We start from the raw sequence: 16142 nt of genomic DNA, 5'->3' as shown, positions 1-16142 counted from the left end.
GAAGATGGGTCACCTATTAACTTTATTTTCTCGTCCCATTTAGTAGTAAACGTATGACTCCCATAGAACGTTGGTAATTGTTTAAAACAAGATCAGGATTTGGATAACTTAGTTTTAACTTAGTTAAAATGATTTAATTTTTACAGAATTCGGCCAACACGAGATCTGCTCACCTTGACAGTTTGATTGGTTTTGTTCGAGATGCAACAACTCATTTAATGTGGATGAACCAGAAGGAAGATGATGAAACTGTGAAGAGCATTCCAGATTATGACGCTCCTACTCTTGAGCAGGAATACCTGGTATGTAATGTTTAAATGTTATTAAAATTAGGAAATTTGATAAACAATTTTATTTTAAAGGTTTTTACCAAATTGTAAACGCAGTCTAAGTTTTTAGTTTTTTTTTTTTTTTTTTGGCATAAAGTGACAAACGTCAGATATATATGGTATTTTATTTACTGTGTAAAAAGGGTATAATAAAACATTACCAGTTTTCTCTCAAATCATAAATTTTTAACAAGACAAGCTTTACAACAACTAAAAACTTATTGTTTTAGACCTAAATCGGCAAAACTTGCCTAGTCCTATTTTAAGGCCACATCCTGCCAAAAACAGCAATAAATAAAAATCAGGAAATTTATCCAAAATTTGAAATTTTTTCCGAAATTTGAAATTTATCCAAAATTTGAAATTTATCCCAAATTTGAAATTTATCCAAAATTTGAAATTTGCCCCCAAATTTTAAATTTTTCCATAAACTTACCCAAAAATGTCTTTTAGAACCTAATGGGAGACATAGAAGCACGCGAGCCTTCATACACCTCAACACTTAAGAAAGGACAGCAGCTTGTAGATGAACAACACCCAGCTAACAATGTAGTCAGTGCATACCTCACTGCACTTAAGGATCAATGGCAGCGAGTTCTTCACTTAATGCTCTGCCATGAGCAGCATGTGAAAGACCTCACACAACATGACCAGGTAATTCGTAATTTCAATTAAAGAAAGTTTTTGGGAATTAAGTTTTTGTTTTGAATTGAAAATTTCAGGTGTTTAGCAATTTCAATTGAGTTAAATTATTTTTTTTAATTAATTTTTTTTTAAATTAAGAAAAATGACTTTTGGGCTTTTATTTTTAATGAAGGATTCCATTTTCGTGCATAAGTTTTTTAATAGAAATATGTACATCCAAAAATGTTCAAATTTACAAAAAATGTCATCTTTTTCTGGAAAAAAATTGGCGCTTATTAACTTTATTTTTTCAGTTCTGCCACAACTGTGCCATTGCCGAACGCAAACTTGAGGATTGTAAGAAAGATATTCAAGATTTGAACGAAACAATTGAAGATGGAATCAAATTATCAGATGTTCAAGAAATTTCAAATAAACTTAATGTAAGAAGTTTTTGTTTTGCTTTTTTTTCTCTCATTTTTTTTGTTTTATAGCCTATAATCTCGCTTTATAAATATGTAATAAAAAGTTATTTTTATAAAAAATTTAAAAAAATATTCTAACAAATTTAAAAAAAATCCAAGAATTTGAAAAATTAAAAAAAAATTATAAATTTAAATATATTATTAATAAAAAAATTAAACTTTTTAAATTTACAGAAACTGCAAGATGAAGTAGCTGACTTGAAAAAATCAGTTGACGTGATCAAAACACAGAGCAACGTTGTTCCTTGTGTTGAGGAGAGGCGAGTGGATGCTCCATGTGAAAAGAATGTTCATATTCAAGCACTTGTTACTTACAGGGGAGATAATGTGAGTACATTTAAAAAAATTGATTATTTTTTTTTACATATTATGAGTAAAAAATATGTAAAAATAGAGTTACATTCTGACTCATAGTAGGGAACCTCGTTGATTAATATATTGTGGTGAATTCAGTATACTTTGGCTCTGCTTATTTGTTTAGACACCTAACAGCAGGGTAAAATCTGAGGTGACATTGTTAAAATACAGTTACACTCATAGTTGTCAAACATAGGAATGCTTATGTTCCTCAATTATCCTCTAGATCGCTGTCGCAAAAGGAGAAGACTGCATCCTCCTCCACAAGGAAGATGATCCGGCTCAAAACTGGACCGTGCAGACCGCATCCGGTCAAACTGGGAGCGTTCCCTCCCTCGTCTTCCGAATTCCTCCTCCCAGCTCCTCCAACATCCGAAGAGCGGATTCTTTGGATGAGGATTTGGAAAAATTGTCCGAGGATCAAAAAGTTTGCGAAAATCGATGGAAGTTTTATAAAGTTGTCGTAGGGAACAAAGAAAACTGCCAGAATGTTTTGTCCTGGAATATCGACACTGTAAGATTTTTTTTAAATATGGAAAGGAACAATTATATTTTTAAGTAATCTGTGTTTAACTTTCAAAAATATGTTTAAAAAAATAATAAAATTCCCTTTGAAAATTTTAGATATTTTTTATGTTTTTTTGCTGTTGTTTTGGAAACTTTTTATATTTTCTGTCATTTTGGATATTTTTTATATTTTCTGTTTAATTTTTTAGAAAAAAAAAAAAATTATGAAAATTTCTAATGAAATTCTGTCTTTCTAAAAAGTTCTTCAAAAATATTCATTTTTTTCTTTTAGTACCGGACCCTGACTCCAACGGAGCGTGAAAACGCTCTTCATCAGCTCGCGGACGACCTTAATCTGATGAAAGATGTTTCCAAAGACATCCCTGATAACACCACTCCCCATATACAGAAATCATCCATGGATGTAAACCTATGCAGGCAACATGTGGAAGATTTGGAGAAGAAATTGCAAGAAGGTATTTTGAGAAATTATAGGGCTGTTTTTTGTTGCAGTTCGTGTTGTTTTTGTTATAATTTTAAACAAACTTTGCTTAATTTATTTAGAATTTTTTAAAATATTTTACATTTTTATATAGTTTTTTTTTTATGTGCAAAAAGGTATTTTAAGAAATTCCAATGCTTTAGGTTTCTTATGTTGTACTGTGTTTTTGGCATTTTTAGCAAATTAGTTTATTTTAATAAATTACAGAATTTTTTGACATCTATAATTTAAAAAAAAATTAGAACTTTAAAACTAATAGGGTATGTTCCTTTATGTTTCTGTATAACCATATAAGCAATGCTATTCATAAAACAGTGTTGCACAATGCAAAACGAACCTCCTTATTTTCAGTGTTGCGCAATTGAAACCAATCCCTAACTCCCCCAATTATATCACAGAGAATGATCTTGAAGAGACATGTCAATCCTACATCTCAAGACTTAATGTTTTGCTCCGGAGGATTTCGGATGTCCATGATACAGTGATGACCAGAGTGAGCAAAGATCTCCCTCAAGATAAAGATGAGGTTCAAGTTTTACTCCAGGAGCAAGAGGTTGGTTTGGAATCTTAAGATTAACCATTAGACTTTTTTTTATTATTTTTAGCATACTTGTATTTAAAGGGGCATACCAAAGAAAAATTGTCACACAACGATTTTTTGACTCCAGTTTTTGGATTTGTGGTTTTGTCACACATTTTTTTCAGGAGCTGTTTTTTTGAAACGTTGGTGGTACCTTCACATCACATTTAAGCATTTATATGATTATTCAAATGTTGATTTTTCGTTGGTATGTCCCTTTAACTATTAAAGGTAAAAATATTCAGTGTATCAGATTTTTAAATAATCAGACTTAAAAAAATTTTTTTTGTATGCGAATTAACTAAATTTTAAAGGTTTATTTCGTTTTGATAGATTTAAAGTTTGGGTTTTATGCTTTTTTTATGCTTTCAGTGTTTCAGACCCATACCTTGGGAACCACTGCTTTATAAAGATAAACAAATAATAATATTGATTTTTTTAGGCATCTGCAAATGAGCTTTCACGTCTAGAACCTCATTACTCCCAAACATGTGACGACTCACGAAAAATACTCGAAAGCAATCCAAAAACTCCTATGACACAACAACTTTCAACACAACTTGATGTAGTTGTGGACAAATGGAACAACACTTGGAACATCACTTATGTTTACCTTGATAAGTAAGAGAAAAATGCTTTTTAGGTGTTTTTTTATTGAATAATATATTAGTGGCTTGTGGAAAAAAACTGCGTTTTTATACCAGATGAGCCACTAAAATATTGTTTATAATATGTCTGGTCTGGTATTTTATTTTGCATGTGTTTGTTTTTGGCAAAAATAATCATTTAAAAATTGAGTGTTGTTGGAAATTGGGACATGTACCCCCTAAAAGTGTCATACGGTTTTTGGTTTATCACCTTTTTTGGGTTATTCTTTTAAAAAATCACATTTTAATTGTTTAATAACACCTCAAAGTACAAATAGTAAAGAATATTATTTTCAAAACTATATGCTACATATATATATATGCTACCAAACCGTTACAAAATATTCTTACTTCCCTAAAAAAAGCTTCATGGATCCAAAACCCCTACCAAACTTTAAAGCTATCAGCAACCTAGGTTTCTTAAGCAAGAAATGCAACTTCTTTTCATCCAAACGAACTAAAAAATCCCAACTAACTATATTTTTTTTGCCAAACTAACTTTAATAATTTCTTCCAAACTAACTTAGAAAATGCACTGTCTTTTTCCTCCAAACTTATCCTCTTTTTTCCTCCAGGATCAAAGTTGTTCATCTGATCCTCGTAAACCTGGATGAAGCGGGTAACGTCGTCACCGATGTGGAGCAAACTCTCTTAGTTCATGATGTAGATCTCTCGGATCGTGATCAGCTCCTCCAGCAGCAAGAAGTCTTCCTGGTAAACTAATTTCTTTGTTTGTTTTTAATAATTTTTTTTTCTTTTTTAAATTTTGTTTCTATTTTTTTAATGGGAAAAAATGTAAATTTTTATTTTTGACAAAATATCAGCTAAAATTTAAAGAAATTTTGTCATTTTTTAAAAAAAATACATTGTAAAACTTAATGTATTGGTATCTAATTTGACATTTAAAAGCAATAATCTTGAAAACTCTAAGATTTTGTACCAAGTCCTTTTGTTACTCATTTTTTATAAGGTTTTTAATATAAATTGCAAAAGGCCAAACTTTTAGGTTACACAATATCATTTTTTACATTTAAAATGAGTTCTCTATTTATTTTTCTATCATGTAGTTATACTACACTGTTGGAATATTTGTTTTAAAATTTATGAGCAACGTTACTGGGTTAACTATGAACATTTATTTCAGAGTCGATGTGACATAAATACAGTAAGATAATAATGGTGTGAGGGTTTGGGTGTTAACACATCTCTCATATTTTCACCTTTTTCCTTTTTAAATACATTTCTCTCACTTTACATTGTCTCAAATTCATATTTTAGCCTTTTTTTTTTTTAAATATACTTCTCTCTTATTCATATTTTTGCCTTTTTTCTTTTTTAAATTAAATTCTCTCATATTCATATTCTCAGCTCCTTTTTTACAGATACATTTTTCTCCCTTTATATTTTGTCATATTCATATTTTCACATTTTTCCTTTTAAAAAAAGTTATATCAATTCATATTCTTTTGTTTTATTCTGATTTTTTATTTAAAGTTAATAAAAAAAATGTCTCTAACTTAACGGCTATTTTCACTTTAAAAATGGTCTATATTATTTTTCCAATACTTGTGAAAAATATATAGTAGTGTTATTAAAATACTGTTCTGGTGGTAGGACACTTCTCTTTAACAATAAACGCAGTGTGTAAATCTAAATCATTCATACCGCGTGTGTTCTGTTGAGTTTTATTTACACAACTTACAAAACAATCATTTATAAAACATGATTTGTATTAAAATGTTAAAAATAATCGTAATTTATTCTTTGGAACTTTATTTTAAAGATTTTGTGTAGTTAGATTTTTATTTAGACTATAAAATGTTTAGTTAACGGAAAAAATTTAAACGTTGTCTCAAATTATTATTTCTCTGCTTTTTATTTAATTTTTAAAAATTATTTATCTTTATTTTTCCGCATCCAGAACCTCAGGGATCAGATGAACCAGAAGAGCACGCTCTTTGTGAGGTTGGAGGATCACAGGAACAAGATGCAGGATGTGGAAGTAAAGTTGAGCGAGGCAGTAAACGCTCCTCCAACATCCAAAGATGTAGAAGAATGCTCCGAGAGAGCAGATGACCTTTTACAAAGATGGAAAGTCTGCAAAGTTAAAGTGGATGACAGGTGAGACTTGCCGAGGTTAAATTTCTAACAAATTAAAAAAATTGTAAAAAATAATAACAAAAAATATCATAAACTTGTAAAAAAATATAAATAAAAAGTTATAAATTGAAATAATGAAAAAGTAATGAAAAAATTGCTTTTATTAAAGTGATTTACTAGTAGAATGTATACCAGAATATATAATATTTATGAAACGGTTTATTAATAGTTCAATTTTACCTATTTTTCAGATTAAACAAGATCACAGCTGTTCTTCCCCAAGCAGAAAAAGGTAAGACGCAAAACTTTACAAAAAAAATGTATAACTTTTATAAATTGTTACTATTTTTAAACATTAAAATTAAGATAAAACATCCCAAATTTTTAACAATAGACCTAAATTTGTCAACTGCTAACTTTACAATAATTGTTTTTATCAGTTTTCTAAGTTTTAATGTTTTTTTAAATTTAAATCAAAATTAATACGAAAACATCCTAACTTTTTACAAACCCCTAAAAAATTCAAAAATCTTTTTAATTTCAGCGCTTGCTGAAGAAAAAACCAGCCAATCTCTTATCGCAAGGCTGCGAAAACTTCTGGAGAAAATTCAATCGATTGAAGAAAAAGAGAAACCTCTTACTAACAATCCACTTCCACATGATAAAGATGCTTTGGCTGATGTACAAAACACACAACAGGTAATTTTAATCTTATATTTTTGGTTTAACGGATTTTTTAGGGTTTTTAGTCTAATTTTTATTTTTGGAATTTTTTTATAATATTTTATATTTTTGAAAAAAAATCTGTATTTTGCCATTTTTACATTTTATCCAGTTATTTTCTGAAAATTTTGAGATAAACATATTCTTAACATGCTTTAAAATTTTTGTCAAAAAAAATCACAGTTTAACCTGAAAATTAAACTATAGTTCAAACACCTGTCTTCATCTTATCATTTTTCATTAATTTTTTAAAAAATTTTATAGAAACAGTTCACACTCTTTTCAAATTCCAACAGGGTTTGGTCGATAAAGTTGAAGATTTGAAAACCGATTACGATTGCTTGCAAGCAGAAGTTGTAAACTTTGTCAATCACGAAGCTACAGGCGCGGCACCGAGCTTGCCAGAGCTTCGCGAGGCTTTACATGACGTACAAGAATGCTGGACACGTGTGTGGCTGATCACACATATCTTCCTGGAAAAGTAAGTTTTAAATCCTGGGTAATGGGCCAATCTTGGCCTAAATCCTAGGACCCATGGCGTACCACGCTGCGGAACCTCACTAAATTAAGTTTAAATGCATTTAAATTGTATCAAGTCCTGTTTTACTAAATAATTTTTTTAGTAATTTTAAAACAGTAATAAGTATTGGCATTGCAATAAAACTATAAACTTTTAGACACAGAAAGAGCCAAATCAGGACCCCCAAATCTTTTTTTAAAGCTATAAATATTACAAATCAACACAGACGTTACAGTAACTGTATTATAAAAACATTATAACCTGGACACAATAAAAATTTGTTGAGTCTACATTTGAAACCAAAAAATACCTATTTTAGAAAAAATGTTACAAACCGATACAGAAATTATTACTTTAGCTTTGAACTTAAAAAGAAACAGCCAAATTGGAAGCCCAAAACACATTTTTTACAGCTAAAAATGCAACACCGAAATTATCAGTTTAGTTTTAAATTAATAAAAACTCATTTTACCCCAGAATTCGTGGTGTGACGCACACCATACAAGCACTGAAAGTATGTGAAGGGGCGGTGGAAAACTTTGAAACAGCAATTGCTGATGATTGCGACACAGATGACTTGGCAGCGGTCCAGTTAAGAAACCAGAGAATAAAGGTAACATATTTTTTATAATTTTTTATTTAAAAATTTTTATTGTGTTTAGAAAAAATTAAGTAACATGTTTTTTTTACAATTTTTTATTTAATTATTTTTATTGCGTTTAAAAAAATTATATATCTTTTTTATTTTTTTTAACAAAAAAATGAGTTTAGATTTAATTTTTAGCAAGTTGCACAATGCACGTTTTATGCTTTTAACTGGAAGGTTTACCCTGTTTTAGATTTTTATAATACATAATATAATCCAAACCAGAAAATAAATTTCCCATATTTTTCTCTTTTTCTAGAATCTTCTCGGAGCATGTGACAATGTGGACAACAGTTTCGGAACGCTCCGGAAGAACCACTCCTCCACCAGAGGAGTTGTCTCCCAATTTCCTCCAGAGATGATGCAAGGTCCGGAGGTAGAGGACCTGGACACAGAGATCACAGCTCTGGAAGAAAGATGGGCAGCAGCCAAAGCAAAACTGATGATTCTAGCAGCAAATACGGAGAAACAATGTCTTAAACTGCAAAAAGGTAACATTTTTGAGTGATTTTTTTTGTTTTTCTGCTATATAGTGTTTTTGATATATATTAAACTTGTTTTGGTAAACATTATTGTGTATAACGTTATTTTTGGGGTAGCTAACAAATGTTATCTGTTTTAATATGAATATAACTTGGAAAATTTCTAGTAGCTAAAGAGAGATATTAAAAATTATTTTTGGTAACATTATCGTATTTATTGTTATTTTGGGGTATCCAAATGATATATTATTTATTTTAATATGAAAGTAACTTGCTTTATCCTTGCGTGGCTGGAAAACGACAGTTGTTATAACACGGGTGTTCTGTTTCATACACCTAGGTGTGTGAAAAAATACCAGTAGTGTTCAGTTTTTATTATATTATATTATTTTATTTGAATTTATTATGTTTAAAATTAAAGATAAAAAATTATTGTTTTTTTAAATTAAAAAAAATACATATTAATCTTTATTGTGTTTAAAAAGTTACATATTTTTATTTTTATTTTTTTTATTGTGTTTTAAATTTTAATTTTCTTGAACAGCTTCATCCATGGATAGAGAAGCAAGTGACTTACTGCACAGAGTCCTCGCATTAAATGCTGAGCTCAGCAGAATTGAGCAATCCCAGACAACCCTTATACAGATGCCATTATCTCATGATGATAAAAACAGTATCGAGAGATGCATGTTACAACAAAACGTAAGAATAACCATTTTTTGCAATAAAATGTAAAATTTTTAGTTTTTGAAAGTTTTATTATAAAGTACAGGCTGTTTGAAAAGTCACTGTGTACTGTTGTAATATTTTTTCTATATTTACTGATGTTTAGAAACAAAATAAAAAAAAGTCTAAAGGTGACTGTACGCAGTATCTGGAATTCGTCCGTTTTGTCCGGATTTCGCTGCCGCTTGCGAAACTCGGTAATGGGTTTGCATGCGACCGGATACTGTGTACAGCCACCTTAAGCCTGTATTGATGCTATTGGGGGTCCCTTTCAACATTATTTTTTAATTGTCTTTTATATTTACCTTCTGGATTCTTTACTAAAATATGTCTGTTAATAAATATGTAAGTGCACAAGGACTTTCTGAACATTCTATAGTAGTGCTGGTGCATTTTGTCAATATTTATCACTAAAAGATCGAACAAAAAGTGCCCAACAAAATTTGACTGTAAAAAAAAGATTTGGTAGTTTTTTTAACAAAAATATTTAGGCTTGTTTTTAACAAAATGGTTAAAAAGTTTACTTTTTTACCAAAAAAAACAATTTTTTTTACCTAATTCATTTCCACAGCACATTGGCGAAAAGCTGCATCTACTTTCCGGAGATTATTTCACACTTTCTGCCGAATGCACAAACAGCCATCAAGCAAATGGCACAGATGACGTTAGCTTCCTAAACACCACCCTTGAAAAACTTGACGATGCCGAACGCATAATGCACCAACTGTGGGAGGAATTGAACAAGGTTTCTCAACTCTATGCAACAAAGTGAGTGGAATTGTGTTTTTATAGCGTTTACAAAAAAGAATTATACTGATTTTAGTAATTTTTTTTATAAATTTCGCGATATTGTTTACAAAAAAACTTTCACAAATTTTTAGATTTTGTTTAAAAAGTAACTTTTTAAAATTTCGTGTTTTTTTACGCATTTACAAATTTTTTTCACAAAGTAACTATTAAAGTAACTATAGATTTGTTTCAACCTTTGCATATTATTTTACTACTTCCATATTTAACCATTTTTTTTATATTCATATATATTTTTTGTAATATTTGGTAAAAAAATATTTCTTTTTTTTTGTAGACTTGCTGTCTTGAAAGAAGCAGTTGTGAAAATCCATGACTTTGAAGATACAACATCAAACTATGAACAATGTATTGAAAAACCGGTTGATTCTGGTGACGTCAATGAACTAAAGAAACTTAGAGCACAAATCATGGTGCGTGAAAATTAATTGATTTTTTTATACATTGATTTCCTGGTTTTTAAACTTATTCTTTATTTTTGATCTGTTTTATGGCTTTTTAATCTTTTTTATGCCTTTTTTGATCTGTTCAGTCCATTTTGGCCTTATTTTTCGGGAAAAATGCCCAAATTAGTAAAAATATAGGAACAACATTATTGTAGTGTGTCAAAAAGAGTAAAAGTTACAACAATGACAAAAAAAGTTCGGACAGTTGAGTAAGTTAATTAAATAATAAAATATATATTTTGCCTAAAATGGGATGACCAGTCTGTTATTTAAATGGAACTGAATTTATTTCTTAACCAAAACCTAATTTATTTCTAAATTATTCACTTTTTTAACAATTTTTCCCACAAATTCCAGCAACTTGCTGCAGAAGTTCCCAAGCAGGACGAAACCGCCCAAGCCACCAAGTCTAAAGTTGGTGAAGTTGAAAATGCAGGGGAACAGCTCATGGCAGCGAGCCCAACGGCGCTCGACGCGCACATAGAGCCCGACGTGGACGCTGAACAATGCAAGAGCAAATATGTGTCGGTAGACGAGCGCTGGGAGGCGGTGAAGTCAAAATTGGCGGATCGACTTGAACAAGTTGATGCTGCTATTACGGATAACCTTGCAGGTGGGTGTTGCGCAATAATGGGAAACTGTTATGTAACTTTAGGCAACTAGTGCGCAATTATTGGGGACTATTTCGCCGTTATAAACAGATATTGCGCAATTATTGGGAATTATTGCGCAATTATTTACAATTTTAATCCAGTGCTGCAGCAATCATGGGAAATTGTTGCGAAATCATAAAAATATTGCCCAATCTTGGGCAATTGTGATGCAATCTTAAACAAGTATTACGTAATTGTTTTAAGCAAAAATGGAATTTTTTTCTCAAACAGTATATTTATAAATATATATTACAGTTTTATATGTTTAAATATTTTTTTTTCATGCCCAAAACACTTAAAAAGCTATAGGCAGAGATCAGTTAAACAAATTTATCTTATACCCCAAATCATGTTATGGCCTAAACAAAAAGTTTTAAATTTAAATTTTATTTTTTACTTTTACAGTTGCGGAAACAGAGCGTACAAACATGACACTTCTATCTGAAATTGAATCTCTATGTTCTGAGATTGGTAAAGTCGAAAACGCTCAGCTTGTTCGAGCAGACGTTATGCTGCCTAACGATGTGACTGCTGTTAACAGAGTCATTAACCAACAAAAGGTGAAGAAAACTTCAGTATATTCTTTTTTATGTACATGTACTATTTTTTTCATATTTTTTTTAGTTTTGCATTTTAAAAAAAATGTTTTTTTTGGTGGGTTTGTAATGTAGTATAAATGGGTTTGAGTTTATTTTAACAGAGTCATTGGACCAACAAAAGGTGAAGAAAACTGAACTGTATTGAATTTTTCATAAACCCCCTTTTTCATAAATTTTGATGTTTATTTGGTTTTCAAATTACTTCAATTTTTTATGGTTTGGATACAGGATTTCCAGTTTAGTAGACAAAAAATAAAAAAGTCACAAAATAAATAATGCCCTAAAAAAGTGACACTTGGTAACTTGTAAGCAGGCACAAAGTGTATGAAACAGAACACTCATGTTAAAGCAACTCTCATTGCCCTGCAGTGTGAGGGTAAATAAGTTACATTCATTCATTCATATTAGATTTAATTTAAAACCCCACTTTATACAGGTTATGTCAGACAAGCTTGAAAATGAACTGCAACCAAAATACGAGGACTTATGTGAACGCAGTAGTCAGCAACTTGCTACAACTCCTGATTCGCCGACAAAGGACAAACTACAACACGCTACGTCAAATATGAACGACAGTTGGGAAAACGTCCGGCAAATGGTATCACTGTATATGCAAAAGTAAGTTTAGTGTTTGAAAATGTATTGTAGTGACTGCTGATGTGTTTTAACATGGTATTCCAAATAGTTATTTAAAAAAAGACCTACATTCAGGTATTCATTTATAAAAAAAAGAAGATTTTTAAAAAACTATTGTATTCTGCTGCTATTGCTATCAAACAAAATATACTTAACCAGAACCAAAAATGGTCGATTAGCATAAAGATTTACTGTGATTTTTTTAACCAAATTTAACATAGGTTTTGTTGTATTCTTCCATATTGCATACCCTATAAAAGTCTTGGTTTTAATTTTTTTTAAATATTTTTTTTAACTTATTTATGCTGTTTTAAAATATTGTTTTTGGTTAGACTATATACTGTTTTAAAAACTTTTTTTTGTACATTCTATTTGCTGTTTTCAAATCTTTTTTCTTACAGACTCTATGCCATAAATGCACTTCTGGAAGCTTTAGCTATTGCCAGACCTGTAGTAAAGGATTACGAAGTTAAAATACTCAAAGCACAAAGTGCATTGGAACGAGATGGACAGGGAATGTGTGACCCAGTTAAAATAAGAGATGCATGCGCTATACTGCAGGTGATTATATTTATAATAGAAATATAAAGTTTTTCTAATATATAGTAAAGTTTATGCATTTTTCATTTTAGTGGAAAAAAGTCTAAATTATTTTCAAAATTTTTGATTACTTTTGTGTTTTTATATTTTGCCATTTTAAAAATAGTGTTTTAAGTTTTGTTTATGAAGATAGTTTTATGTTGTCTTTGCATTTATACAGTTGAACAAATGTTTTTGCCATTGTTTTTTTTATTTTTTTATTTTAGGTTGTATGTTTTTCGATATTGTATTCAAAGAGACTAATCTATCTTTTTAATGTTATATAAATTAAAAATGTAAAAAAAGTAAAAATTTATGTTTATAACTAAATTGTATTTTTTTTGCCAGGAGTTAAAGGAGCAAGCCAATGAAGACCAAAAGAAGATCGATGATCTTCAATCTGCTCTGGATGACTCTCTTGCATCCGTTCCTAATCCCGAGGAGGACCAGGACATCTCTGCCAATGCTCCCGTCGCACAAAAAGTCCTCGATGATTGGAACCGCATCCAGCAACAGCTCCACCTGGTGCTCAATCAGCTGAATGAGGAGTTACCACACGCCGAAAAATGTGAGAATTTTTTTTAAAAGAAATTTTTAACTTTTTTTAAAATTTGCTGTTGTTTTTTTTAATTAAAAAAATTCTATAACATGATATAGTTAAGATATTATACATATTTTCCAATTTTTAAATGGGTTCTTTAAGTTAGCTTAACATGTAAATTCCCAGACCCTGAAAAAAAAAAACTTTCCATAAAAAAAAATGATTATTAAGTATTTAAAATATTAAATTTCCACATATAAATGTCTCTTTTTTTATTAACGACTAATTTTTTTCTTTTAGTGGCTGGAGTAGAGAAGAGCGTACAAGAATTGCTCCCAGCATTACATAACATTGGTAATGAATTAGATGGTATCAAACATACAATACAAGCGCGTATATGTGTTTCAATGCCTGCTGAAACTGACAGTATGGAAAAGGCAATTGCTCAACAAAAGGTAAATTTGTTTTACCTTTTTTTTTCTTTATTACTTAAATTATATGAAATTTTAAGTGAATAGATTTTTGGCTAAAACTATAATAATTTGTTTTATTAATTAATTTGAGTATCCTTTTTATTTTAAAGAAAAAAACAAGAAAATAACAGTTTGTCTAAGTTTTTACTTCAAAAAATGTGGTTACTTCCAAACTCTTTATTGTATTTTTTTAATTTAAAAAATAAAAAAAATTAATTTTTTTTTATTAAAAAAAATTTTTTTTTTTTAAATATATAAATATATCTTAATTTTTTTCGCAACAGGTTACTGCTAATCGCTTGAAAGAGATAAAAGACAATCTGGAAACTCTGAAACAGCGTAGTGAGCCCATCATGCAAGTGGATACGACATCTGTTAAACATCTTAAAGACGATTTTAACAAACTGGATGACCAATGGACCTCAGTTAATGACTTGAGTGACCAATACCTTGAAAAGTGAGAAAATTTTAACAAGAATATTGTGTTTTTTTTTAGGTTTTTTGAACAATTTGTGTCTTTAAACACCATGTTTTCTATTTTATTTGCATTTTTTGTTTAAACATTGTTTTTTAAACAAAAATGATATTTTTGCAAAACCTTAAAAAGTGATGTTTTTATAACTATTATTTTATGTGTTTCCGAACAGTTTTATGTCTATAAAGACTATGTTATTTTATAATTTTTTAACGACTTTTAAATCTATTTTTGTAATGTTCTCAAATTTATTGTTTCAAAACATTATTTAACAATTTTTTTTAAGATTGTCATGCATGCAAGAAGCAGTTGGCACCATAAACGTGACGAGGGGAATCGTAACTTCATATGAAACACAACTCCTTATACATGATACTATGGCTAGCACTGAGGAAGGCTTACAAAAACAAAGAGAAATTCTGCAGGTAAGTTTCAACTCATTTTTGAATAGCATAACTACCATATATGTGTGCTATGTTTTATTTTTTACCCATTTACTGACTGGCAAAGGAATTTGAAAAATTACAGTTAATTTTGTTGCTTTTGCTACCAGGCATAATGTAAATATTCTTTCAAATGCTCGTCTGGTATGAAAAAGTAGTTTATTTGGCTTATTTCTGACGTTTCGTCTGCCATTAAGCCAGACTTCATTATGAAATGTAAGGTTGAGGTTCAGACATTTACATCACATAGTTATGTTTTGCCCATTATTCCAAAATGTCCATACTGTTCTAAAGTTTAAGATGTCGAAATTTTAAAATCTAAATATAATTTCATTTTAATACTAATAAGTCCTCATATGTAGGCCTTAACTTGCAACCTCAGAACGCAGAACTTCAGAATGAATCTGAAAATGTGCAAATTAGAAAGCATTTTATTTTTTTATTTTTAGAAATTGGATTCCGAAGTGCCGACAAACGACCCGAAATTCGTGACAATGGCCGACAGTTGTGAATGTGTGAAGCAACAAGTTGATAAAATGAATGAAACAACACCAGGTGTTGATAGTGATGAATATCCTGATGTAGCGAGAAAATTGATTGACAGGTGGAATCTGTCAAAATATCAAGTCAAGGAGAGGTCAGTGTAATCATGGACATATTTTTCATATGAATTGTATCATGATTTTCATATGAATAGTATCATTTTTTTTAATATGAATACTTCTGATTTTTCATGTGAATAGTATCATTATTTTTCATATATAGGTATCATGATATTTTATATGATACTTTTATGATTTTTCATATGAATAGTATCATCAAAATAAGGACTGTCCTGATTTTTTACACAGTCAAGGCAATTTTTAAACAGTTTACAGTAAAAATAAAAAAATAACCTAAGAAGTTACGTATGTTCTAACTCGTAAGCTGGCACAAGGTGTATAAAACAGGACACTCATATCATACAAATGTCATCTCTTCTTGAAAATAAATATTTCAATTACATAAATGTAATGTGATTTTGCTTTTTAAAAAAGTTTTTTTTTGTAAAATGGCAGATATTACACATTTATAACATGAACCCTTTTTTTTCAAAATATTTTTTTGTTAATTTTTTTTCGATATATAAACAACCATATTTTTCCGCTATAGATTAGCATATGCGTTGGTTGGAGAAGCGAAACTACAAGAACTACAGAAAGAAGCGGAACTCCATAAGGAGTGGTTGAATGCTAAGGAAGAAAGGGTCTACTCAGATGAGC

At 29.8% G+C, this 16142-nt stretch overlaps 1 protein-coding gene across 1 annotated transcript in view; it reads left to right on the top strand.

Moving 5' to 3' along the window:
• The window catches only part of LOC100180816 (plectin), a 43066-nt gene that overhangs the window by 26673 nt on the left and 251 nt on the right, over positions 1 to 16142 (top strand). The window contains exons 22-50 of the mRNA XM_026835112.1: positions 147 to 302; positions 783 to 983; positions 1268 to 1396; positions 1613 to 1765; positions 2022 to 2309; positions 2595 to 2778; positions 3203 to 3357; positions 3827 to 4005; positions 4607 to 4745; positions 5176 to 5196; positions 5953 to 6152; positions 6383 to 6423; positions 6676 to 6830; positions 7151 to 7335; positions 7852 to 7987; positions 8280 to 8511; positions 9047 to 9204; positions 9800 to 9996; positions 10313 to 10448; positions 10839 to 11094; positions 11540 to 11694; positions 12170 to 12351; positions 12771 to 12930; positions 13297 to 13516; positions 13790 to 13944; positions 14247 to 14419; positions 14724 to 14862; positions 15330 to 15517; positions 16033 to 16140. Coding sequence (XP_026690913.1) covers positions 147 to 302; positions 783 to 983; positions 1268 to 1396; positions 1613 to 1765; positions 2022 to 2309; positions 2595 to 2778; positions 3203 to 3357; positions 3827 to 4005; positions 4607 to 4745; positions 5176 to 5196; positions 5953 to 6152; positions 6383 to 6423; positions 6676 to 6830; positions 7151 to 7335; positions 7852 to 7987; positions 8280 to 8511; positions 9047 to 9204; positions 9800 to 9996; positions 10313 to 10448; positions 10839 to 11094; positions 11540 to 11694; positions 12170 to 12351; positions 12771 to 12930; positions 13297 to 13516; positions 13790 to 13944; positions 14247 to 14419; positions 14724 to 14862; positions 15330 to 15517; positions 16033 to 16140 — 4781 coding nt within the window. The remainder of the gene's footprint in view (positions 1 to 146; positions 303 to 782; positions 984 to 1267; positions 1397 to 1612; positions 1766 to 2021; positions 2310 to 2594; positions 2779 to 3202; positions 3358 to 3826; positions 4006 to 4606; positions 4746 to 5175; positions 5197 to 5952; positions 6153 to 6382; positions 6424 to 6675; positions 6831 to 7150; positions 7336 to 7851; positions 7988 to 8279; positions 8512 to 9046; positions 9205 to 9799; positions 9997 to 10312; positions 10449 to 10838; positions 11095 to 11539; positions 11695 to 12169; positions 12352 to 12770; positions 12931 to 13296; positions 13517 to 13789; positions 13945 to 14246; positions 14420 to 14723; positions 14863 to 15329; positions 15518 to 16032; positions 16141 to 16142) is intronic.

This window comes from Ciona intestinalis, chromosome 7 (assembly GCF_000224145.3).
Source record: "Ciona intestinalis chromosome 7, KH, whole genome shotgun sequence".
NCBI lineage: Eukaryota > Metazoa > Chordata > Ascidiacea > Phlebobranchia > Cionidae > Ciona > Ciona intestinalis.
The sequence above is the reverse complement of the archived record's forward strand: the minus strand, read 5'-3'. Positions and strand labels throughout refer to the sequence as shown.